Source organism: Peromyscus leucopus, chromosome 17, assembly GCF_004664715.2.
Source record: "Peromyscus leucopus breed LL Stock chromosome 17, UCI_PerLeu_2.1, whole genome shotgun sequence".
NCBI lineage: Eukaryota > Metazoa > Chordata > Mammalia > Rodentia > Cricetidae > Peromyscus > Peromyscus leucopus.
The window spans coordinates 3,666,652-3,693,285 of NC_051077.1; the positions used below are offsets into that span (position 1 = coordinate 3,666,652).

General features: G+C 49.8%; 1 protein-coding gene across 2 annotated transcripts in view; it reads right to left on the minus strand.

Moving 5' to 3' along the window:
• Rasa3 (RAS p21 protein activator 3) overlaps window positions 1-26,634 on the minus strand; it is a 112,019-nt gene that overhangs the window by 55,740 nt on the left and 29,645 nt on the right. For both annotated transcript variants that reach the window (XM_028881248.2, XM_028881247.2), the window contains exon 2: window positions 7,499-7,616. In XM_028881248.2, the coding sequence (XP_028737081.1) occupies window positions 7,499-7,616 (118 nt within the window). The remainder of the gene's footprint in view (window positions 1-7,498; window positions 7,617-26,634) is intronic.

Sequence of the window (26,634 nt, forward strand, 5' to 3'; positions counted from 1 at the left end):
CCGGAAATTATATTTCAATAAAACTATTTTTAAAACAAAAATATAGCCAGATGTCAGAAAACTAGAAACTAGAATTAACATTCTGGGATAAGACCCTCCTAGAATGTTTTGCCTTAAATATATACAGATAGAGAAACGGAAACAGACAGATTTCAAAGGGGGATTGCCATACATGTTCCGACACAGCTTTTCCTCAACATCATCCTGATGGCCGCTTCCAGGATAAGCAAACCTAACACCCTGGGCCAAATATCCCCATGGCCACCAACAAAACCACCAGCCTCACTTCCCATTGGCTTTCCCTAACCTTCACAGCGAGAAGCAGCGAGACAGCCCACACCCAGACAGTGGGTCTGCATGGCTCCTGCCGTCTCCCACAGAACCATTCTGAGCTAGGATCGTTGGTAAAGAATGTTCTAAACTTCTGGAGGCATCACGACACAGAACCTTCCAGAAAGCATGAACTGGCTCACGTCTCAGCATGCCAGGTTACATCTATATAAAGTTTGCTTGTACAGGAGTGTGGTCTGACCCTGGGTATACCCCTTTCCAAGCACCAAAAAATAAAGTTGACTCAGTTGATATCAAGAAATTATTTAATTTGACATGTTTAAATTAATTACAGGTGAGTTTGAGATTCTTCCATATATTTATTAGCTTTTAAAACATCACTTTTCTTAAAGACTTTGGCCTGTTTTCCATTAGCATCTCTCTCTCTCTCTCTCTCTCTCTCTCTCTCTCTCTCTCTCTCTCTCTCTCTCTCTCAGGATACTGATCCATTAGGAATGTTTGAATCTATGTTCCAATAATTCACAGCATAGGAGGAACCCTTTTAAAGGAAACACACCCCACATCTGCAGACAACTTCCTTACTAGTGGGTGACTTGAGACCCTCCACCTCCTACCTCCAGTTTCACCAGCAGGACTTAGACTTCTCACCTACTGGGCCATGGCTGCCCCACCCTTACATAGTGCCTTCAATGAAGACCCGTGGGGATGCCCACAGCAGGGCTCCTCCAGCTAAGGCAGAAACACCCAGGCCGTGGTGAGCCGCACGCCAGGTTTCCTCCTGTGCCGGATGCTAAGTATCAGGCTAGAAGCAGGAAGAACCAGGCACACAGCATCAGGACCTCAACACCCTGCGTCTGGGTTCTCTCATCAATGGGAGTCGCCCGCGTCCCTTCCTGGGCATCAGAGTTTAAAGCTTATTTTTGAAAGAAAAAGGAAACAGGCTGAACACGAGGGAGGACATTCTTCTGCACCCTCCTCCCAGAGCTTCCCCGTGGACAAAGTCTCCTTTCTGTGGCCCTCAAAGGGGCACACAGGGAGGGTGCTTCCCTTCCCGGGCACTGCTTAGCCACAGTTGTGTCCACACAGGCTGCCTTTGTCCGGGCCACAGCCAGTGGCAGGAGAGGCATGATACTGCTAGCCAGGCAGCCCCCATTTCAGCTCAAGGGCTCCAGAAACCTCTTTCCCAATAAAGAAAAGACCCACAGGGAAGGGCTGGGGACCTCGCTCCTCCTTGCTGTTTGACAAGAGGAAATTAATCTAGCCAGAAGCTTCTGCCTTGAGGCCACCAGAATGACAGACATGCTGTCTTTCACCTCATCAAAAAGGAAGAAGCCGGGCTCAGTGGAGGCTCACAGAATCAAGGGACTTTCATCCAGAAAAGCTGACAATGGGCCATTATCCCCCCGTGGGGCCTCTGGCAGGAGCCCTCTGAATCCCTTCTCTCATGGTCCTCCAACTTCCCTCCCCCTCCCGCTGCCCGTCCGTCGGACCAACCGGGCACCGGGTTCACAGAAGCCTCACTTGGGACCTGCAGAGAAACCACCAAGTCTCCCTTGAGTCATTTCCCGACATCTACCGCTGCCCCACCCCACCCCATCCCAGCTGCGGGAGCCTCGTGACAAGTGACATTGGTCATGAGAAAATGATAGAGCCAGGTCCCCAGTGTCCTCCCCGGAGCAAGTTCCTGGGCCTATTTCCCAACATCGTGAGCGGGATGGGGACTTGAGGGGGAGGGGAGGGGGAGGGACAGGGCTGTGTGGAGAAGAAGAACGGAATCAGGGTGGGTCTCTGGGAGCCTGGTCTTCGTGCCCCCCCCCCCCAGTGTCTGAGGAGATGCAGACAAGGCCAGTGGCCAGGAGGACTTAGGGAAGAAGCCACGTGACTCTTGGGCTCTTGGCCCCATGGGCTGGAAGCGGCTCTCTACCAAGATTCCAGCCTGTCTCTCAATGGCTGAACGTCCAACTACGAAACAGGCACTGGGTTCGTCACTAATTAAAAGCCAGATTAAACTTCCATTAAAGCCCACAGTACATCAAATGTCTCCAGGAGATAGGCTGGGGGTAGACTGAAGCCTCAGGGCATGGAAGGGTCCTGTGAGGGCAACAGTCTGTTCCAGAAGGACCTCAGGGAACAGAGGGACTCTGTTTCCCTCTGAGCTGAGGGAAGGCTCCCTGCTTTGCACAACTCTGCCTCTTAGGTCCCCTGGATTGAGATTCTTGAAGCATCACAGGCAGCCAGGAAGGCAGAGCAGTTCAGACTTAACCACTGGTGCTGTGCCTGAGCCCTTGGGAAATTGCTACCAGAATGGCCCACAGAGAATCCACAGAATGGGGAACCGGAGAAGACGACACCTGTCATCCAGTAAGAAACCAAAACCCGGCATCGGTGGCTCTCAGACACATCTACAGAGGAGACTGGGACCAGCATGACCCTGGGGTCAGGTCACGGTGCTTCCACACCAGGGTAACTTCCTGCCTGGTGCCCTGTGTGCCATCGCCCAGCACGCCAGGGTTTTGGCAGGAAGGCCTGCAGTTCACTGGCTGCAGGGTACCCAAGTGCAGCTAAGGCGTGGGGTAGGATTGTTCATCTTGAAACCCGGGAACACAGATCTGCACAGATTTTGAAAGCGGCAGCCCGGAGATGCCTTCAGACAGCATGCCATGCTGCTTTCTCAGCCGTCCAGACCAGGGTCACAGTGCACTTCCATGAATGAGAAGGTGGAGTGGGCGGCCCTCACAGGAAAGGTCAAAGTAACAGCTCTACGAGGTCAGGAGTGAGGAGGGGTTTGTGTGGCGGCTACATAAGATGGTCCTCACAGGCTGGTGTATTTGAATGCTTAGTCACCGTCACCGGGGAGTGGGGACTGTTTGAGATGGGTTAGGAGATGTGTCACTCACTGAGCTCTGAGGTTTCAAAAGCCCACGTCAGATTCTGTGTCTGTCTGTCTGTGTCTTTCCCTCTGTGTCTGTCTCTCTGTGTCTGTCTCTCTTTCTCCCTCCCCGCGTCTGTCTGTCTGTGTCTGTCTCTCTGTCTCTTTCTCTCTCTCTGTCTCTCTGTCTCTCTCTCTCCCCTCTGTCTTTCTCTTTCTCTCCCCCCCCTCTCTGTGCCTGCCCCCTGTGGAGCAGGATGTTAACGCTCTCAGGTAATACTCAGCATCCTGCCTGTCTGCTTCCTGCCATGATGATAATGGATTAAACCTCTGAAGCTGTACGCCAGCCCCCAATGAAAAGCTTTTCTCTTCTAAGAGTTGCCTCGGCCGTGGGGTCTCTTCACAGCAACAGAACAGTGACTGAGAGAGTTCACTCTCAACACCAGGAGCATCTCTTTCAGGTGGGACGTAACCTTCCACAATACGACTTTCACTGGGAAGGGCTGGGAGGGCCAGTGAGCTGCGCTTGCTCTCCAAGAGCTAACAGTAGGAAGAGGGATGTAGAGGACAGTATTCTCCCAGAGACACTGGCTCGGGAGGGAGGGCACAAACACTGAAGCCCAGCAGGTCCCATCCACACACGGGAAAGACACAGAACGGACTCCGGGAGAGCGTCCGTAACGTGGAGAGGGGTCAAAGAGACTCAGCCCCCTCTCACCTTGCACATACTGTGTGACTCCGCCTTGAGTCCAGGCGCACAGAAGGACTCACAGTGAGTGTATTCTGTGAGCACCCTCCCAGGCTCGAGGGGACCACGAGCGGCGCCTGCTGCTCTCGCCAGCTCTGCCAGGCTGCATGCGTGTGCCGTCAGGACACCCTTGCACACTTTCCAGTTCAGACTTGTGGGTTCTGTTGAGTCTTCGGTTCCTGCGGCAACGCCGCCAGATCAATATCTCATCTAAAGGGTGATGCTGATGCTGGAGGGCACTGTTGCCATGGAGATTCTGCTTCTGGAGGTTGATGCCAGGAACGGGTCTGATGGGCATAGCTGCCCTCCGTGGAGCGGCAGTCACACGATGGGAATGGTGGTGTCTGGCTATAGGCTCTCAGTCTGGACCGCGGGTGGGGGGTGGAGGAGGTGGGGGGAGTGGGAGGAGGGTCCGGGGGTGTCTCACTTGCTCTGTCCCACTACTCATCATTATCCCAGTGGCCACTGGGTCTGCCCCTCCCATCAACAGTTGCTGCTGGGTCCGGCCCCCCGGCCCCAAGGCCACACCAGAACCTAAGCAGGACCCGGGCCTGGGCTACTGTGCCCTTCCCCCCTCCTAGAGAGCTATGACGCTGTCACCTCACTGTCCTCCACTTCTCTAGACTCCCTGCATTTCCAGTTTCTACTTCAAACTGGCCTTCGGTTTCCTCTTCAGCTCTGTCCAGGAGCGGTTTAATTCCTTCACCAGGTTTTCCATTCAAGTTGCTGCACTGTCCATTCATACAAGGGCTAATTTAAAAGAATGTTCCTTATGGCCTTCCGTCCCCCTGCTGTGTGTCCATCTGTGGCCTGTGGCTTGTCATCCCAGCCATCCCTTCACTGACACACTCACAAACATGCTTTCTTTGTACACACGCTCCTCCTATGGGACATTCTATGGAACTTTATACAGGAAAACGCTTTGAGATTTGGACTGAAAGGGATGATTGGATTTGCTTTGATGGACACTTCATGGCCGGAGTGGACGCTGACCCAGTGTTGACCTAGAACACACGGATTGAGGCTTTCGGACCTCAGATGTGGACTCGGCACCAGGTCGAGGCAGCACCCTACCACGGCTCACTTCTTCTGCAAGTCACCGGCACGGGTAGCCCAGTGCAGGGTGCCAGCCCGAAGGATACCACTGTGAGGAGGGCTGCCCAGCCACACACGAAGCGGCCCCACGGACCCACACATGAACACACAGGGCTTGGGGTGCCAACCTGAAGGTCTACCAGTAGGAGGGCTGCCCAGCCACACACGAAGCTCTTGCCATAATGCCTATGCTCACTTCTGTGGTTACCAGTTTGTACTCATAACAGGACCCAGTTTTCAGCTGGCATATTCCATCCGTAGCCCGAGGCATGCTGGGAAGATGGGGACAAGGAAGGGAAAAAGAGTCCCTCACCTCTCACCCCAGAGTCTGGCTGAAGTCTCTCGCCAGATGAGAATCAAAAGTTCCAGGACAATTGAAAAACTTTTTCTGTGAAAGCTGCAAACACAGAGACTTTCTTTTATGTAGAGATGTTTCCAGTAAGAATATTTAAATATCAACCAACTTGGAGTAGAAAGGACGCCACCCTACAGATTTATCGGTGAATTGGGACTGTGGGGGCATATTAAGGTCTTGTCAGGAAGACAGGACACAAGAACTCACTGGATAAGGCAGACCATGGAAGGATGTAACTCCGTCCCATGGACCCCAAAGGACTGAGCACTAGCTCAGCGATTACCCCATGACCAATTGTCTGGCCCTTGGTGTGTGCACCAAGGACAGAAAGACAGAATTTCTAACCCTTCCAGGAACTTTACCTTGGCTTAATCCGCACTGTTGACAGGGCATACTAGAACTGCTGTCTGTCTGTCTACCCGTTCACCTGTCTGGGCCTGTGGCGGTCCATCTGTCCACACGCTCATTCACCTAGACTAGGTCAGTCCCTTCACTTCACCTCACTCCTGAAACTCAATTCTGATCTCCCTGACTCTTGAATAACCGCTGAGCTTCACAACTCGATTTGTTATTACACACCAATAGACTTATTTGCACTAATATTAGCTTCCCTGTTCTCAAGACTTCTGAAACCAGTGAACTCTGCTGCAGCATATATACACGCATGCATACATGCATACATGCATGCATGCATCTATCTGTATATGCACGCAGATACAAAGATGCATAAGTACACGTGTGATATGTGATGTTTGAGAGTTAATATTAGTAATGAAGCATCATCTTCACCAACCCCACAAGACATTCTTCAACATAGACTTGTATTCTTCTGTCTTCAGTTTCATTTTTTTAAAAAAAATCGAAGCGTGCATAAATAACAACACAAACAGCTAACCGTGGGGCCTCAGCAGGGTGGCTGCAAGGCAGACAGAATTGAGTACACCATCCACCTCCCTCAGGGGCGGGCAGCATTAGCGGTTTTCCAAAAATTAAGCTCATTAAGTCATCAGGACACGCTGTTTGCTCCCACTTGAAGCAGCAATAGGCAAGGATATAATTCGGCTGCTAAAAATGCTCTCAGAATCAGAATAGCGTTTTGAAACCACACAACCCATAATTCTAAACCCAAAAGGTGGAGTCCCTGGCTCAGCGCTGTCGCCTTTGATCCTGAAGAACCGCAAGAGAGGCTGGTACGCCGGCCTTGATGATAGTCTGGGCTCCTTACCAGCTCCCACGGGATGCTCACGGCTCTCTTGCTCTTCCCCCTCTCACTCTCCGGTCACTGCTGCGGGTTCTAAGATGTCACTTCCTGTCCCCACATGCTCTTAGCCACAGCCCAGACCCTCCACAGACTGGGCGCTTTTTGGCAAGGCAAGGTCCGGGCCCCAGAACGCTGGGGCAGACAACCATGCTGAAAATTCATGCTGGAGACAAAAAGCTCTCATCCTGGACCACAAACTAACAAGTTAGAGCTCCCATTACATTCCTGTTCTCCTTGGCTGACCCTCCCTTACTCAAAGTACGCCAATAAATGCTTTCTAGACCTTTCTCCTCAATCAACATCTCTGTGTACAGACAATGTGTCTCATAACATTTTTAAAAGAAATATGGTGTGGGGTGAGGAAGCTTTAAAATATTTCCTTTCTTGAAATTCTTACCTTTTAAAGAAATGTATGTATATGAATGTTTTGCCTGCATGTATGTATGTGCGCCATGTGCATGCCTGGTTCCCATGGAGGTCAGGAAAGGGTACCATCCCCTGGAATTGAAGGTAAGGGTGACTGTGAGCCACCTTATGGGTGCTAGAAACTGAACCCAGGTCCTCTGCAGGAACAGCAAATGCTCTTAACTGCTTAACCATCTCTCCAGCCTCATTTGCAGACTTTCTCAAGAAGCTCTTTTCATGTCCAGGGGGAAAGACATGGCCCCAAGAGTTTCCCATGCTTTGAGGCCCTGCAGATCAGGAACACTATCTCATCAGGCCAGAGGTGCCCACTATAGCCCACACCAGTGGATGCTTCCTCACACACACACACACACACACACACACACACACACACACACACACCCCTCCATGTGCAGCCTGGCACAGACAGGCAGATGCGGAATCAGAATCAATAAAAGCAGCAGTGGACATTACCAGAGTGACTTCTCTACAATTTTGGTCCGGAAAACCTCCTCCTGGTCCAGGTTCACTGTGCAGTAGCAGTCCCTCATCTTGTTTGGCCCCGGGTAGGAAGGAAGATTCTTGGCTTCACCTGAAGAGTAAAAATGTGACACACACCAACTTAGCACAGAATGTTCAACCTCCTTCGCCGTCCTCCACATCGTTCGCCGACCCCAGGGCGCTCAGCGCAGCCACTAGCCACACACACACACACACACACACACACACACACACGCCTGAACCGCGGCCGGCGTCACGTCATGGGGAGGTGCGTGCCTTCGCCTTGGACACTCATGCACTCTTCATATGGTTCTCTTACAAGTCAAAAGATTGTCTAGAACGATGTCTGTCACACAGGCATCCACCTTTAGAGCAACTCAGGAGCGTGAGGATCCCTAGCGTTGGGACTGGAGATTATTCTGTTTGTCCACATTCGTCCCTCTAGTCGACAAAAACTTGAATCAAGGTAAAATGCACACAGCATGTCTCACCACATCCACCTCTAAGCGTAGTAAGCGGTACGCGTGGTCACACTGCTGTGCACCAACGCCTCCATCTACCCACGGCTTCCATCACCACGCTTTGGACCGCCACCTCTTTCAGCAGGGCCTCTTCAATCCTCCCTCATACTTCCCCTGCACCTTCCCAGCACCCACCATTCTCCTTTTTACCGCTGTGACTCTGACGGCTCTGGGGGCTGCCTTCGTGAAACCACGTCTAGCTTCTGCTTGTCCCCAGGGTGGCACTACCGGGGAGGCAGTGGAGCCTTTGGGAACAGGAGGCTTTGGATAGTTGTTGAGGTTGTGCCTTTGAAGGGGATGTGAGACCCTGGTCTGTCTGCCCTCGTTTGCTTCCTGGCCCCAAGGTGAGCACTTTGCGCCACCGCTGTCCTGACCATCCCACCAGAGGCCCAGCGTCATGGATCCACACTATCTCGGCCTGTAACCTCCAAACTGTAGAGCGTATCAGGATTTTCTTCCTTTCAAAATGTGGCATAGACAGCATTTTGTCCCTTCATGTGTCAAGTGGCTTTTTCATATTTAATTTTATTACTATGGTAAGGACAGCAATAACCACAAGGATTCATTTTCTCATTCACAAAATTAAACTCTGAACTCCAACTGTGATTTGCCAGTTGGGGGGGAAAAAAAAGTCCAGAAGGAGAAGCCTGCAATGGCCCCTGCTTCCTTTCCATGGGCCACTCTTCCTCTGAGAAGCCCTACAAAGGTTCTGAGTGTGTCTAGGGATTGTAGGAGACTCTGAGGCAGCCCGTGCCAGCAGGGCCTGCAGAACATTCTTGCCATACTGCAGTAGACTGCCCCCTCGGTAGGTCTAGGAGATTTTCTAAGCCCAGCCATTGGCTCCAGGGCCAGAAGCACAGAAGAGCTCTGGAAGTGGCCCAGCCTATGGATGAATGAGGTGGATAATACAAGCAGTGGCTTCCATCCCAGATTTTACTGGTACCCATCTAAGTGCATTCAGGTGAAAAAGCACCTCTGGAACTACCTTGCCTTCTAAAGGGCATCAACTGTCTGAGCCATTTTGGTTCTAAAGGCACCTCGCACCAGATGCCCATGTGCAGTAGTCCATTGGTATAGAGGGAGGCAAGACATCATCCCATCACATCGGCATAAGGGAAGAAGGAAGGTTGGAGACTTCAGTTTGCAATGTTTTGCTGTTGTGTAGCAAGTTTTTATGAGTTGAAACCTTCCATCCTGGAAGAGGGCTCCTTAAGACTCTGGAAGTTCTAAAGGGAGGCTCATGAAAACTCAGGAAGTAAACAACTCACAAGTCTCAGGAAGTCCCTGAAACTTACCAGGCTCACAAGGTCCCTCCCTCCCCAAGATTATATAAACAGCAAGAGCTGCTTAGAAGAGACTCTCTTACCGGGTGTCAGTGGTGCACACCTTTAATTCCAGCATTTGGGAGGCAAAGCCAGGTGGATCTCTGTGAGTTCAAGGCCAGCCTGGTCTACAGAGTGAGCTCCAAGACAGGCAAACTACACAGAGAAACCCTGTATTGAAAAACAGAAGAAGGAGAAGGAGGAGGAGGAGGAGGAGGGGGAGGAGGAGGAGGAGGAGGAGGAGGAGGAGGAGGAGGAGGAGGAGGAGAGACTCTCCCACTTGTTGAACTGCAAGTCTTGCAGAGCTCTTCAGGGTTCCAGCTTTTTGAGTCATCAACCATACTTGGGTGGGCTTTTGGTGATCCAGCTGCTATGAGTTATCCCTGCTCCTGTAAGTAACCCGGCACCCATACTCTCTTAATGAACCCCAGTAAACACAAGCTGGATTTTGGTGGTACCGGCACTTTGGTCCATCACCGGCTGACTACTGGGTGGACAGACATTTGTTCACGTCTTCCCAGGAGTAGTACCGTACAACAGAGATACAGAAGGCACACACTGGTACCTGTCAATACCACTTCATGTCGGCATTAACAAGCAACACAGCCAATCATGCCATGACGGATGTTCCTCAGAGCTCTGTAGTCAGCCGTTATGACAGCAGCAAACAGCCTTGGCCTCCTCAAGTGGCAAGCGGGCACATAGGCTCAGCCTTTTTGAGGAAAACAGTTCAGCCAGAACAACACCAACTTACAAACTGGTCAGCCAAGAACTCCCCAGAGCATCTCGCTCACTTTTAAACTTTTCCTTAAGGTTGTTCACCTGAGACACGGAGTGAAGGGGAGGGTTAAAGAAGATGTTTTTCAATGGGTGATATTTTTTGTACCACATTTTCTTTCCAATGTCCCAGAGTGCTTTGGACACCTGTGCCAATACATATCATCTCTTGGAGCTGCCCACAGGTCCTAACTTGCATGGCGCTGTTTCCCACAGTGGGGGCATATAGTCTGTGTGGGGCCTCAGTTCCCTCTACCCTGAGGACTCTGGGCTCTGAGTCTGGACAGTTCAAAGGCCCTGGGGTTCATGTGTGGGTGTGTGTGTGTGGGTGTGTGCTGGGCTTCGCTGTACCAGGCAAGTGCTCTACCACTGGCCTTCATTCCTAGCCCTCTTTTTTATGTTTTGTTTTGTTTTCTGTTTGTCTTTTTGTTTTGTTTTGTATTTTTTAAGACAAAGTCTTTTCTTTTTCTTTTTTTCATTTTTTTCAAGACAGGGTTTCTCTGGGTAGCTTTGGAGTCTGTCCTGGAACTCACTCTATAGACCTGGCTGGCATCAAACTCACAGAGATCCGCCTGCTTCTGCCTCCCGAGTGCTGGGATTAAAGCCGTGCGCCACCACTGCCCGGCAGGAGACAGAGTCTTGCTAAGTTGCTCAGGCTGGCCTTGAGTGTGTGATCTACCTGCCGTAGCCTCCTGGGGAGGCTGGGATTATAGTTCCGAACCACCAAGCCCAACCAGCCCTGGAGTTCTTCAGGACTCATCAATGAACCATCCATGACCAACAGTGGTTCAGAGAAAAATCACCCGGCATGTTTCTTATAGTCACTCTCACCCTAGAAACGGCTCTCCCAGAGTGTCCGCTTCTTCCTGGGTAGAATCAAGACATGACTGACCTGGTCTGAGGCAGTAAAGCTGGGCCCAGTTTCAGCATGTCAGAAGATCAACCTCTGCTGGCTCCCTAAGACATGGCGGCCTTACACCACGTGCATCATCTGTACCGACCAATGATGAATCCACAGGTGAGAACAAGGTTCACAACTTCTACAGGAGTGAGCTGGAATTTACAGCCCCCCTGCTGGTCTCAGAGGGAACACTGTAGCTCTGGCCGTGGAAAAGGGACTCTCCATCCCCAGCTCTGGCTGGAGACCGACGGCAGAGGTCACAAATTTTGAGTTGAAAAATCACTGGACTCTACTACCTTCCAGGCAGACACCTTTATGACATGAATTAAAGCTTTCCTTTCCTTTGGATTTTTAACTGTCTTCTCTTTGTGTTTTTATGTCTGGGTTTGTTTTGGTTTGTGTGAGCACGTGTTTTTACAATGAGTGCTAAGTGATTGTTAGCCACAAGTCACCCTGTTTCTTGGAAAAAAACATGTTCTTTGAAAGGTCCTGTGGGAGATGGTTTTTGGTGGAAGACACAGACCTGATATCCTGTTTATTATCCACAGAAAGTCAAAATAGGAGAATAGCAACTGTGCTTCCCTGGAAGGGCATCCAGTCAGGCCCCAACAGCTTGTGGGATTCACTCACTGGCACCGCACAGTTTGGCCGACACCTAGACAGGGTAGAAACATCCCGATTGCTATGACAACAGCACCCCCAGCCAACAGATGGTTGTTCTGAGTCATCCATTAGCAAGCCACTCTGGCCAGGAAGACAAGAGCACTGCACATCTATCTGCCCTGTGCCTTCTCACCAGGTTCCTAGACTCAGAGGCTCTGTCTGCGTCATAAAGAACGGAGAACAGTGAGTTATCATCCCAAGTACACGGATCCGGCTGAGTGCACACAGGCTGCAGACACCCAAGTGCCCTCCTTCATCTCCTCCCAAACTGCATGTGTTCCTTTTCCTGTTTTTAAATTGTCATATTTGTTGTACAGTGTTGTTTTTCATAAGGACAATTGTGTATCATGTCATGTATTTTGACTATATTCACGCCGGTAGTGCTTCTTCCCTAGTGCCCTGCCTTCTCCACTTCCTTCTAGTCTTAGTTCATCTCAGTCTTCCCTGCTTTCATTGTCAGACACACACATACACACACACACACACACACACACATACACATATACACACACATACACACACATACACACACATACACACACACATACACACACACACATAAACACACATACACACATACACACACACATACACACACACATACACACATAAACACACATACACATATACACACACACATACACACACACACACACACACACACTTTTATATATCTACAAAAAACTCTAGCAGGGCCAGGCTTTGTGACACAAGCCTTTAATCTCAGCACTTAGGAGCCAGAGACAGTGAATCTCTGAGTTCAAGGCCAGCCTGGTCAACATAGCAGGTTCCAGGACAGCCAGGGCTACATAGAGAGACTCTGTCTCAGATTAAAAAGTAAAACAAAATAAACCCTAGGACCCACAGGTAGGAAAACACGGTATTTGTGGTGGTTTGAACAAGCATGGCTCATAGAGTTGAATGCTTGGTTACTAGGGAGTGGCGCTAATTGAGAAGGATTAGGAGGTGTGGCCTTGTTGGAGGAAGTGTGTCACAGGGGTGGGCTTTGAGGTGTCAAAAGCCCAAGGCAGGCCCAGGGTCCCTCTCTTCCTGCTGCCTGTGGACTTGGACTCGGATGTAGAACTCTCAGCTACCCCTCCAGCACCATATCCGCCTGCATACCGCCATGCTCCCCACCATGATGATAATGGACTGAACCTCTGAACCTGTAAGCCACCCCCAATGAGATGCTCTCCTTTATAAGCGTTGCTGTGGCCACGGTGTCTCTTCACAGCAATGAACACTGACTAAGACAGTGTTCATCTTTCTGGCTAGCTTACTTCACTTAACATGACAGTCTTCCCAGAGACTGACATAATGTCATTCTTCACGGCTGAATGAAATTCCATTTGCACACATACAATTTCTTCATCTTGCTGATTCCGTGGCTTGACAATTGAGAAGAGCCCTGTAGTAAACTTGGGTGTGAGCGGGCATCTCTGTGGTGTGCTCCCTTAGTCCTTTAGTGAAATGCCTAGGAGTGGTGTAGCCAGGTCATAGAATAGCTCTCATTCTAGTTCAGGACCCTCTATAATCATTTCCACGGAGGCTGGACAAATTCGCACTCCGCCTACAGTGTACAAGGGTTCTTTTCTCTCCACGTCCCGGCCAGAACCTGTTGTTTGTTTGAATGACGGGCATTCTGACTGTGGTCAAATGAAATTTCGATGGGGTTTTAGTTTGCATTTCCCTGATGGTTGAGGGGCGTCTTTTCATGTGTTTACCGGTCACTTGTACTGGACTAAGAGCTGCTTGCTTGTGTTATTGACCCAAATGTTGACTGGATTGTTTGGTTTTCTGGTGTTCATTTTTAAATTCTTTCTACATCCTAGGTATTAACCTTTGGCCAAACAACAGCCTGCAAAGATCTTCTCCTCTTCGGAACCAGGCTCTCTTCACTTGGCGACTGTTTTCTTCACTGTGCAGAAGCTCTTAAATTTCACATGGCCCATTTATCGATTCTTGGCATGACTTACCAAGCTGGCAGAGTCCTTTTCAGAAAGTCTTTGGCTATGCCTGCCTCTTAAAGTGCTTTCCTGTAACAGCTGCAGATTTTGAGTTCTTATACTGCCATCTTTGACCCATTTGAAGTTGATTTTCATACAGGATGAAGAGCCTATCTTCATTTTCCTACATAGAGATTTCCAGTCTTCCCAGCATGGAGCAATCTCCCTTTATTTTCCTACATACAGATTTCCAGTTTTCCCAGCACCATTGGTTAAGAGCTGTCTTTTATCTAATGTATGTCTTTGGCACCTTTAGCAAAAAGCAGGTAGCTGGAGCTATGTAGGTTTATGTCTGTGAACTTGAGGGGGTTTTTTTCTAGTTCTGATTAAGATAGTTGTTGGAAATTTTAAATGATGTGTTTTCATCATTTGTGTGTGTGTATGTGTGTGTGTGTGTATGTGTGTGTATGTGTGCAGCTGTGTGTAGCTGAATGCACCTGTGTGCATGAATGTAGAGTCCAGAAGAAGGTGCTATATTTCATTAGAGCTGGAGTTAGAGGTATTTAAGGGACACCCATCGGGATACATGGGTGCTGGGATCTGAGCACATCTCCCGACTGCTGAGTCAGCTTTCTGGCTCCTCACTGGCATTTTACTGGGGATTGGATCTATAGATTACTTTTGGCAATATTTATTGGCAAAATATAGCCATTTTTCACAATATTAACTCTGCTAATCCATGAGCACAGAAGGCATTTCCATCTTGTCGTGTCTACTTTAATATCTTTCTTCAGGGCCTTCAAGTTTTTATCGCCAAGGTCTTTGACCCCTTTGTCAAGTTCATCCCTAGGCATTTTTAAATGCTGTTGGGACTAGGACTGTTTTCTTGGTTTCTTTCTCAGCACATTCATTACTCTGATGTAGAAAAGCTACTGACTTTTTCACGTTAATTCTGCGTCCCCCAGTTCCCAGAGCTTTGTGCGGCCTTCTGTGTCTCTTCTGCGCAGAATCACATCATTTGCAAATAGAGATGAATTTCACTGTCCTTCAGTATCCTTCTTACTCCTTCCTGTTGTCTTGTGACACTAGCTGAGACCTCGGAGACGACACTGAATAAGGTGGAGGAAGTGAACGCCCCGATGGTCCCTGGTTTTAGTGGAACTGCACTGAGACCCCATTTAGTAAAATGTTTATACGCGAGTATCATAAAAAGCCTTTTTGTTACGCTGGGGTATAGTCTTTCTACTCCTAGCTCAAGCTTTTTAATCAAGAAGGGATGCTGAACTTTATCAAGGGCCTTTTCTGCATCTGTTGAGACAATTAATGTGATTATTATATTTATTGATTTGCTCCATCCTTGCCTTCTTGAAATGAAGCCCGTTTGATCGTGGTGACTGATACTTTAGACATATAGTCAGATTCAGCTTGCAAGTATTTTATTGGTCATCTTTGCATCTGTGTTCACCAGGGAGACTGGCCTATCGCTTTGGCTGCTGCTGTGCCCTTGCCCAGTTTTTTAATCAGTGTAACATCGGCTTCATGAAGATGAGCTAAGTTTATGGAATTCCCTAGGTTTGAAGAGCATTGCTATTAGCTCTTTTTTTTTTTTTTTTTTTTTTTGGTTTTTCGAGACAGGGTTTCTCTAGTGCAGCTTTGCGCCTTTCCTGGAACTCACTTGGTAGTCCAGGCTGGCCTCGAACTCACAGAGATCCGCCTGCCTCTGCCTCCCAAGTGCTGGGATTAAAGGCGTGCACCACCACCGCCCGGCCTATTAGCTCTTCTTTAGCAATGAAGGAATTCAGTTGTGAATCTAGCCGGGCCTTGGGTTTTATTAGTTCAGAGTCTTTAAATTTTTTTATTATTAATTTTTATGTGTATGCATGTTCTGCCTGTCTGTATGTCTATGTATCACGTGTGTACACGCAGTTCTGGGGCCTGAAGTGGGTGTTGGATCCCCTGGGACTGGAGCTGCAGATGGTTGTGAGCGGCCACGTGGGCACTGGGAGCTAAACTCAGGCCCTCTAAAAGACCAAGACGGCCAGTGCTCCCTTCCGGAAGCAGCTCTCTAGCTGCAGAGGCCTTTTTAATGCTGATTCAACTTTATTGCTTATTGTATATCTACTTAAGTTGTTTGTGTCTTCTTGGTTTACATTTGGTAGGTGAGATGTCCCTAGAAATGTATCTATTTCAGTCAAGTTTTTCAATTTATTAGAGTGTAGGCTTGTAAAATATGCCATGATAATCCTCCGAATTCACTGATTTTTTTTTTTTTTTTGCAATATCTCCTTTTTTTAACCTCTAACCTTATTAATTTGATATCTTCTCACTCACACTCTCTCACTCACTCTGGCTCTCTTTCTCTCTCAGTTTGAGTAAGAGTTTGTAACTCTTACCTGTTTGAGAAGCCAACTCTTCATTACATTGATTCTTTGTATTCTTCTTTCTGTTGCTCTTTGTTACTTCCTTCCATTTCCTGGTTCCAGGTTTAGATTGTCCTTGTTTTTCTAAGACCTGGGGTCCCCGCTTAGGCTGCTTTCATCAGACACATTCCATCCAGTAGGTGGTGTTTTCATTCAGTGTCAGGAATGTCAATCCCCCACCCCTGAGTTCTTCAATGACCCATTCATCATTCAATAGTGTGTTTTTCAAGATCTATGAGTTGTGTATTCTCTGCAATTTCCCTTGCTGTTGATTTCTAGTTTTACTACATTGTGGCCAGATAGAATACAAGAAACTATTTCAGTTTTCTTGTATTTGATAACACTTGTTTTATGTGGTCTACTTTATGGAAAAATTCCATAGGCTACCAAGAAGAATGTGTATTATGTAGTGTTTGAGAAGAATATTCTATAGACATCTATTAGGTCTATCCTTTTTTCTTTTTCTTTTTCTTTTTTAATTTGAGACACAGCCTCACTACATAGCCCTGGCTGTCCTAGAACTTGCTCTGTAGACAGGCTGGCCTTGAACTCCACCTGCCTCTGCCTCCCAAATGCTGGGATTAAAGACATGTGCCGGGACCCTGTTTTATCTTACAATGTCATTATACTCTAAGGTCTCTTTGTTGAGTGCATGAGTGTGTGTGTGTGTGTGTGTGTGTGTGTGTGTGTGTACACTGCCTATCAGTAAGAGCAGGCCTTTCAAGTTAACTACTGTGACTGTGTTAAGGTCAATGTGGACCTGAAGATGGTGTATGACAACTACTCACGGACTGCTATAATCTCTGGGGAACAAACCAGAGACAGCTGGAGCGCAGCTATCCCAATCGGTAGGTGATGGGGACAATGTACAGGTTTCATTCTTAGAGCCATGCAAGTGACCACACTCAAGACTGCAGCTCCATCAACCGCATCTCCAACCCTTGCTCCCTGCCCAGGGGTTCCCAGACTCTGAAGCACACCAACAGAAGTCAACGGCAGCCCTTGAAAGCTAACAGAATAAACCAGAAGCCAGCATGACCGGAGTCTGAGTTTGGGGAACTGGGAAGGACTTGGCTGCTGGCTGAAAGCTGTCTTCCTCCCAGACTCAACTAGTAACAGCTCTGAACTGAGGAGGGCAGGAAGGGCCACTGGAGTCCAGGATTCTCCACAGTGTGGAAACCAACATCTTTAACTTTGAATCAATAATTGGGCCTTGGAGTTCACATCTGTCAAGGCCATGTATTGTAACAACACGGAAGAGTTTTTCCAAAAAAAACGACATCGAAATATTCTATTCTTGGAATGCATTTTTACTGCCTTATTATTTTAGTGAGTCTGGATTTCTAAATCACATCACACAGACTGTGAGCATGGGCCTCCAACACCGAGTGGGCCCCTGGGAAGAGCCTGCCCCGTGGCCACTGCCACATCTCAGAGTCCTTCAGTTTCCACAAAGGACAGGAAGTACTTTCCAGAAAGACGAGCATAAAATAAGACTGTTGTGTGAAAATAAAGAGACTGGGAATGGCAAAAATAAGGAAAATTACATCTACCCATTTCTAGCTTGTGGGAACAGCACTCCTCTGAGCTTCTGGGAGCTGGTATAACATAATTTTATTATTTTATTTTATTAAAATGAAATGCACCAACTCTCCAGGAGGGATTTACCAGACATCTTATGCAAGTGATATTAAATAATGCATCAGACATAATAATGAGTCTTCCGTGAAGACTTATAAAAGGTGCAGAAATGAGGCCATATTTTCTAGCCCCATTAAGAGCAGCAACAACATGGATGAACTACAAATTCCCAGAAAAGATTTCTCAGCAGAAGAAATGACTATGAACCCGGGGACATTAGCTTCCATTTGTTCTATCCAGCTCAAGTCTCTCGACCCATGCTTACAAGGATCCTGATAAGCATGTCCGGTGAAGCCACTCACAGCTGGCCCCTGAGAGCATTAGCAGGAGTTTACAGGTCACCAGTCAGCTGAACACATAAGAGGAACAGGCCCCTCCCACCACCACAGGGAGCATCTTTCCCTTCAGGCTCAGGCCCTGGAGGCTCTGCCCACCTGCCTCTTCCACTTCCTAGACTCTCCCCTGAACCCCGAATCCTGGCATCAGCTGGTCTTTGCATTTTAACTCCTGAGCAGCATGTGGGAACCTAGTCTGGAAATTCTCGAGCCCTGGAGATTGGAAGCGGAAGCCCTGTGGGAGTACATCGGGGAACTGATGTGGCTGCTTCTGACTTGTTTAAATATAAAATAAATGAGAGTGGCACTCTGACAAGCCAAGGATGGTAAACCAAAATAATGGAGACAGGCAGTCACAAAAGAAGAGACCGTCTCCATAGACACACCGCCGGGAGACTCGGATACACCCACAGACGTTTGGCTTGCACCTATGCCACAGCCACTGGGAAATGTGGAGCGGGGAGAAAAGCTGGGGCTCCATGCACATTCACAGACAGGCAAGGAAGCCACTGCACAGATGTAGATTTTCTATTTACACGCGGCACAGGTCCACAGGCTCTATGCACCTGAAGGTTAGTCCTGTGCCGGGTGGCGGCCGCATACAAACAAAATCGACGGTGACACCTTCGCGTCAGGGCCCCAGATTCCATCCCAGGTGTTCATGCTTCATGCCCACAACAGAGATGGCTCCAGACTTCCCTTACAGTACAACCTCTGGAGGCCCTTCAGGAGACGGGCACCCACAGGACACCCAGAGTCCAAATCCTATTGGCGGTATGGGTTAAGGGTTTCAGGAACCAGGCATGAATGCTCCTGGGTGGCTCTGGGGTACAGCCCAGGCTGGAGACACTGGTTTCTGTCAAGAGCTGCTCCTCATAAACCAGCTCACAGACGCAGCAGGAAACCAGCAACTCTTGGTCCAAGATAAAGAGATTTTGCATTAACTCCAATTGCTGCTGCAAATTTTAGTGCTCCCAACCCAGGACAAGGGTGCTGCTTGCACACACACACTGCAAACAGCCGGAGCTTAGGCAACATGAATCACAGGCTGGCAGAGGAGGTGGGACATGTTTTCACTGCAGTGGGTAGAGACACACCTCCCCTCGTTCAGAGGCGATGGACAAAGAGGTGGGGGGGGGAGGGAGGGCAAAGAGAACAGAATCTCTGCCTACAAGACATGGAGAGAATTGTCTCTATGGAATCAAGCTTGGGGAGGCAGACAGAGGCGTAGGAGGAATAATTCCAACCTGCATGATGCCTAACTCCAGCCAAAAGGGACCATGCTGAGCTGGGGTGCTGGGAAGTACTGGCAACCGGCTCTCCAGAGAAAACACACATGCATGTGTTTACCCAGGCTTGTCATAGATTACTCAAGCATCAAATGGAGCACACGGCACACCAAAAGCACTAAAATGCAGAACATCTTTTATTTAAAAGCAGATAATTTTATAGGCCGCCAGGTTCTCACAGTGGCTTCACTCTTGACCCCATAACTAACCAACATGGCGATCTGTCGTTGTCATGAAGCTTGGACTTGCCTATTGAGCACATAAAATGGCTTCTTCATATGGGTGTCACACAGCCTGTTTCTTGGCCTTAAATTCTTCAAGTTGTGTCAACCAGGCCTCCTCCAGCCTCACCTCAGGAACGCTGATACCTCCCTCATCTGCTAATGTCCCAAGTGACTCGTTGATCAAACGATTAAATCCTGGAAAGTTTGTATGTTTTATTTGAATGTTTTGTTTTGGGGTTTATTTGGTTGGTTGGTTGGTTGGTTGGTTGGTTGGTTTTGCTTTTCTGAGACAGGGTTTCTCTGTGTAGCCCTGGCTATCCTGGAACTCGCTCTTAGACCAGGCTGGCCTCAACCTTACAAAGATCTGCCTGCCTCTGCCTCCAGAGTGCTGGGATTAAAGGTGTGTGCCGCCGCCGCCACCCGGCTTATGTTTTGTTATTTTTTATATTGTGCTAGTCATGGTATGACAGCTTCAGCTACCGGATCTTATTTACATCCACATTTTCTCCATCATTTTCTAAGCCCAGACCATCGAAAAACAACCTGCAGCCAAAGAGCCTAGTGCACCCACCCTCAAGTCACTACGGGGTTCAACTCAGGGAGGCATGAGACGTGCGACGGTGTCAGAAGGTGAACCATCCAGGGAACAACAGCTGGGTATTTACCACCCTCACTCTTGATACAACATATTCCAGCCATACCACACACCTTACACAGAACTGTACGTGTCAGCAGATCCAATGCTTTCCTTAGCTTCTGACTGGCAGGTTCAACAAGCTGCCTCTGTGCACGCCTCGATGTGTGCCAGGACCTGCCTGGGAACTGAAGAGACTAGTGAAGTAAGAGCCACATAGGCCCCCGTGGAAGTAGACACAGGCACCCACAGAAGGCAGGCACGCTGGTCCACCTGCCTCCTGAATGAGTTACGTCGGAGGACCACAGGGCAGGCCCACCATCAAAGCCTCTGTACTGAATGGAAGCCTGTTTCCGAGATACCATTTAGTGAAGGACAGACTACTCCTGAAGGGCCAATATCATGTTCTGCCATCAAATTCCCAGAGGGAGAAGCCAGCGACGTCAAATGAGAATACTGTTCTCTTCCAGGAAGCCTCACGCCATCAGCTACCAGCCTGCAGGCCTTCCAAACACATGGGGATATCACTGGGGTCCACAGCTGTCCCAAACTATATTCCCAGGTAAAGATGTCTGGAGAGGACTCGACCCAGCTGCCTGCACATGTCACGACACTAGAGCTGTATTTATCACACCCCATCTGGCTTTTGGGGCCCGTCTACGCTCACAAGCCGCAGAAGGGATCTGCTCATCAACAGTTCTGCAAGTTCAAACCTGAATGATGTGGGAGGCCTGTCCTGACCCTGGACCCGTGACAAAGTTGTCAGGACTACTCTGCTCTGCCCTGATTCCTGCATGTGCTGGATTTAAAAAAGGGGGAACACAAATCTTTCGTTGGCTTCTGATCTCTTTATGCCTCTGCCCACCCGACCAGCCAGGGCACCCAGCGGTGTCACGGGTGTCACAGGCTTCCAGCATCATCAGAAAAGCGTTGCCACAGTAGTCTTGGATGGTGCTCACTGGGTGGGGTGGGACTGTGGACCAGCTTCCTGTGAGCTGGGCACCTGCATTGGATAATAGTGAAGGACAAGGCATCTGAGCTCCTGGGAGCCGACCCAGGGAGAGGGTTCATTGCTAGTCCTTAAGTTAGCTGGGTGAAGCCTCCCAAACAGATCCAGGTACATTTTAAATAGTAGTTAAAATTAAATGTCATCATCATTATCATACTACACTTAGGAAGCGTCACACTGCTCTGTACCCACACAACATCCTTGGGACAGGGCTGGAAAGCCCCACGCAAAACAACTGCTATTAGTGAGCGGCAACTTTGGGAAGCAGAAGTAATTATCCTGCCCTTGAATAAGAAAGTACTGCGTCATGCTTTGCTTTCCAAAGGCCACGGTGGGTGCCCGACTCTAAGTACAGTGTCCAGCCCATACTGAGCTCTAGAGTTACACCACCAACAACCTCAGGCCTAGCCCAACTAACAGAGGACCCTCTCGCTGCCTTCCAGCCCAAGTCACTTCTAAGGTGATTCTCTTGTGTCACCCTAAACTGCCTCCTTCCCTCTCAAAGCGTAACCCTCGAAGGAAGGGAGTCACTACAGCCAGCCACTCGGAGCTCCAGAGTTTGGGAGCCGGGAGGCCGAGTCAGTCTACTTCTGTGGGTTCCCAACTCATCTCTGTGTCTTTGCTCTCGAATGCTGCTCCTTAAATCAATGAATAAAAAAAAATAAAGCACGAGAGAGGCCCAGACACCAGCCAGGAGTAGTCCACGCCTGGGACCCAGGACTCTGCTGCCTCCTGCAAGGCCATCTTCAAGGATCCTGTTGCGATTCAGCTCTGGTCTTAGTCACTGCACAACAATTTCCAGAGGGCTGTCACTAAGCCCGTGGGGTGGGAAGCTCGGGGTAGCTGCACAGGGAAGAAAATAAAAGGAAACAGAGTGGGCAGGAATATGACAAGACTAAAAAGGAACAGCGTTGGGAGGCTCAGGCTAACACAACACAGGCGCTTTCAAAAGATGGGGTGCCCCCCGGAAACGGGCCGAGGAAGGGGACTTGAATAAAGCCTGCTTTCCTGGGGAAGTCTGGGCCCCTCTCAGAAACGACCAGAGGGGAGGGAGGCGACGGGAGGTGTCAAAATAACACACCCCAAGGGCAAGTGCCAAGCGAGAGCAAGAACATGCCTGTCTTCCGTGCAGGGAGCCTGGGAGGAAGCAGGATATGGGGATGCCAGCCAACTGTAAAGCACACCACCCCGGCAGCCAACTGTTCTCGCCGGTAAGGTGTGGGGGACACGTTTTGTGTATCTCTTGTGTCTTGGGCCTTGGGGTTTTTTTGTTTTTTGGCTGGTGGCTTTTTTTTTTCCTGGAACAGCTTTACTGAGACAGCATTTCAACATCACTCAGCACACAACTGACGAGTTCCCAGGACAGCAGCGGAGTTGTGCAAGCATCCCCAAAGCCAATGTGAGGACATTCTTGTCCCATGGAAGAGGCCAGTCCCGCTCGCTGCCACTTCCCCTTCCTCCAGCCCTGAACCCCACACTACGTGTGTTTCTTCTCAGGGTTCATTTACATTGAGAGTGGCTCACGACCGTGGGGGGCGGGGGCGTCTCGCTTCTCACGCTGGGTGATAGTCTACGGCGTGGACGGACCACACTGATGGATGTTTAGGCTGGAGCCAGCACCATGCTTTCATGGCACCAGCATGCACAGAAGGAAACACTCCACCCGTGAGGTCCAAGATTAAACCAGGTGCAGCCACACTCTTGCGCCCTCGCTCTAGAACAGCCAGGGATGGCACCAACTCCTGCCTCCTCAACAGCCAGCCTCCCTGCCATTTCTGAGCATACCTCCTGCAAGATGTCTGCTGATAGAGAGCATGAAGCCGGCTGACACTTTTACTGTCAGAGCAGGCACTCTGTCCAAAATGGAGTTTTCTCTGTGTCTACAACTAACCCTGTTTTCTTTCAAAGTCAACTACTAAATATTCTGACCCCACAAAATGTCATCTACAACATCATCATCATCATCATCATCATCATCATCATCACCATCCAACTGTCTGCTGAGAACCAAGTGTCATGCATGGCCTGGTCAGGGGTCCCTGGAGCCCATGGTAAATCCCAAGCGCACCTGGGCTGGAGAGATGGCTCAATGGTTAAGAGCACTGGCTGCTCTTCCAAAAGACCCAGGTTCAATTCCCAGCACCCACATGGCCACTTACAACTAACTGTGTTCCACGGGACCTGACACCCTCTTCTGGCCTCTGAGGGCACCAAGAATGCATGTGATGCATACATACACATACAGGAAAAACCTGGACACAAAAAATATGAAAACATTTTTTTTTAACCCCAACATCCGTTTGTGATGTGGCCTTAGTCATTCCACTGTCCAGCCACTGCCATCTGCTCCTCCGTCACCATCCATCCCTTTCTGTCTGGTTTACCCCCATCTACCACGCACAGGGTAGAAGACTGGTACCTCCGCCACCCACAAGCCCTGGTTTGGGGTTCCTGTTCGCTGGTTTGACAGTGTTTGGATTCCAGTTTCAAACTGGCATTCTTTCATCTTCCTGAGGACAACATTCCATGACAGAGCTCTTTGAAAACATCATGAAACTCACATCGCTGCCAGCATGGGAAGCAGAGACAGCCTGCTGCTACGGTTCAGCCTTCCCCAATAACGGGGTTAGTTTCCATCTTTTGCTGTTACCAAGAAAGCAGCATAAACGGACTTCTATAGAGTCCATTTCTGTGTGATAAATTCCTAGACTTAAAATATCTGGCACAAAATTTACTTAAATGACCACATTGCTAGACCGATAAAAATACCAGTCTCCCATGCTCTCCCCCTCTGGCGTGCATTTATGATGTGTCTGTCTATTACAAGGAGCTTTTTTAAAAGGACTCTAATTCTATTTCATCAATTGAAAAGCCTTCCCCTGGTCAGCAGTCTAGACTACTTATACATCACATTTCTCTCCAACTCTCTTCCTCCCCGGGACCAGGGACAGGTACCGATGGAGACCGAACACAAACTCCCAAGACACCATTTAGGAGAGCCAAAATCATCCTTACTATCAAAGTTCTCATTTTCCCAGCACCTTCTGGACCTATTGCTTCTGATTTACTAAAGCATCCAGCCATATGTCAGCCTTGGGGCTCAAAGTCATCCCTCTTGGGGCTACAGGGTCCCTGCCACCTCCCTAGAGCTCTCCCTGACAGGCATCTCAGGAGGCACCACAGATTTTGGACATGCTGCCACATAGGCTTGCAGCAAGGACTCCTCTGGCATGTGCTTTATTGGTTTCGAGTCAGGGAGTTGGAGCTGGGAAACACTGCATTTGGGGAATCAGCCACCAGGGCACTGAGACTGGGACAGATAGAAAGCTGTAACCCCAGCCGGGCGGTGTTGGTGGTGGCGGCGGCGGCGGCGGCGGCGGCGGCGGCGGCGGCGGCGGCGGCGGCGGCGCACACCTTTAATCCCAACACTCAGGAGGCAGAGCCAGGCGAATCTCTGTGAGTTTGAGTCCAGCCTGGTCTACAGAGTGAGATCCAAGCCAGGCACCAAAACTGCACAGAGAAACCCTGTCTCAAAAAAACAAACAAGAATCCCAGCCCCATGGGAACACCACCAAGCCCTAGTCCTGACCTAGGAACAGGGGCTCCCTCCTGTGACACACCTGCTCCCCACTAGAGAGAAAAATCTTTTCCTCTGGGATCAAACAGAACTTCACCCCGAGCTCCTCTGCAGTTCTAACCTGGGGATTACTTACTTCTCTTTGCCCTTTCTACACCATTATCTTGAAGAATCCTGAATCGGATGCCGGGCGGTGGTGGCGCACGCCTTTAATCCCAGCACTCGGGAGGCAGAGCCAGGCGGATCTCTGTGAGTTCGAGGCCAGCCTGGTCTCCAAAGCGAGTTCCAGGAAAGGCGCAAAGCTACACAGAGAAACCCTGTCTCGAAAAACCAAAAAAAAAAAAAAAAAAAAAAAGAATCCTGAATCGGACGTGAGAAAGAAAAACATTTGGATGTCAAAAAGTTTTAGCAACCCCCACCCACTTCTAATCAGAACACCAGAGCCTATCCTTAATTTAGCTGATACCAATAAATAAATAAATAAATAAATAAATAAATAAATAAATAAATAAATAAATTAAATTAAATAAAAAACCAGAACAAATTATACATGGATGCATCTATTTCATTATAAGTCTCTGACTGGAAGGTAAACCTGCTTAAATATTTTCAGGCAGGTGACAAAATGTCCCAGCTCCACAAACAGAAGGCTGTCTTACGGAGCCAGACGACAGCCGCACACTATCCAGGCTTGAGGAGCACTGAGGACTGACTGCTCCAGCCAAAGCCAGGGTTTTCCCGAAACACAAGGCAGGTGGGCTGCTCAAGCATCCTGCCGGTAGTTCAGGCTACCTTGGACGCCTCTCGGGAGACTTTTCCAAGAGCAAGAACAGAGAGGACGGACACAGTGCAGCTCAGAGCTCCTGTGCAGCAAGGGTCAACATGCATGTGTGACCTTGGTAAAGACACAGGGAGTGGAGGGGGGGCAGCTACCCAGTCACATGGTCCCAACGACACGACATGCTCCACCAGGCAGTGAGCAGAGAGGCCACACTCTCATTACAAGCCAGTAGGTTCTTCCCTCCCTTCCCCTCCCTCCTTTCCCTTCCCCTCCCCTCCCCTCCCCTCCTTTCCCTTCCCTTCCCCTCCCCTCCCCTCCCCTCCTTTCCCTTCCTTCCCCTCCCCTCCCCTCCTTTCCCTTCCCTTCCCCTCCCCTCCCTCCTTTCCCTTCCCCTTCCCTTCCCTCCCTTCCTCTCCCCTCCCTTCCCCTCCTTTCCCTTCCCTTCCCTTCCCGCCTTCCTCTCCCCTCCCTTCCCCTCCCTCCTCTCCCTCCCCTCCCTTCCCTCCCTTCCCTCCCCTTCCCTTCCCTCCCTTCCCCTCCCCTCCTCTCCCCTCCCCTCCCTTCCCCTCCCTTCCCCTCCCCTCCTCTCCCTCCCTTCCCCTCCCTTCCCCTCCCCTCCTCTCCCCTCCCTCCCTTCCCCTCCCTTCCCCTCCCCTCCTCTCCCTTCCCTCCCCTCCTCTCTCCTCCCTTCCCCTCCCTTCCCCTCCCCTCCTCTCCCCTCCCCTCCCTTCCCCTCCCCTCCTCTCCCCTCCCTTCCCCTCCCCTCCCTTCCCCTCCCTTCCCTCCCCTCCTCTCCCCTCCCCTCCCTTCCCCTCCCCTCCCCTCTCCTCCCTTCCCCTCCCCTCCCTTCCCCTCCCTCCCCTCCTCTCCCTTCCCCTCCCCTCCCCTCCCCTCCTCTCCCCTCCCTCCTTTCCCCTCCCCTCCCCTCCTCTCCTCTCCCTTCCCCTCCTCTCCCTTCCCCTCCCCTCCCCTCCCCTCCTCTCCCCTCCCCTCCTTTCCCCTCCCTCCCCTCCTCTCCTCTCCCTTCCCCTCCTCTCCCCTCCTCTTCCCTCCCCTCCCCTCCTCTTCC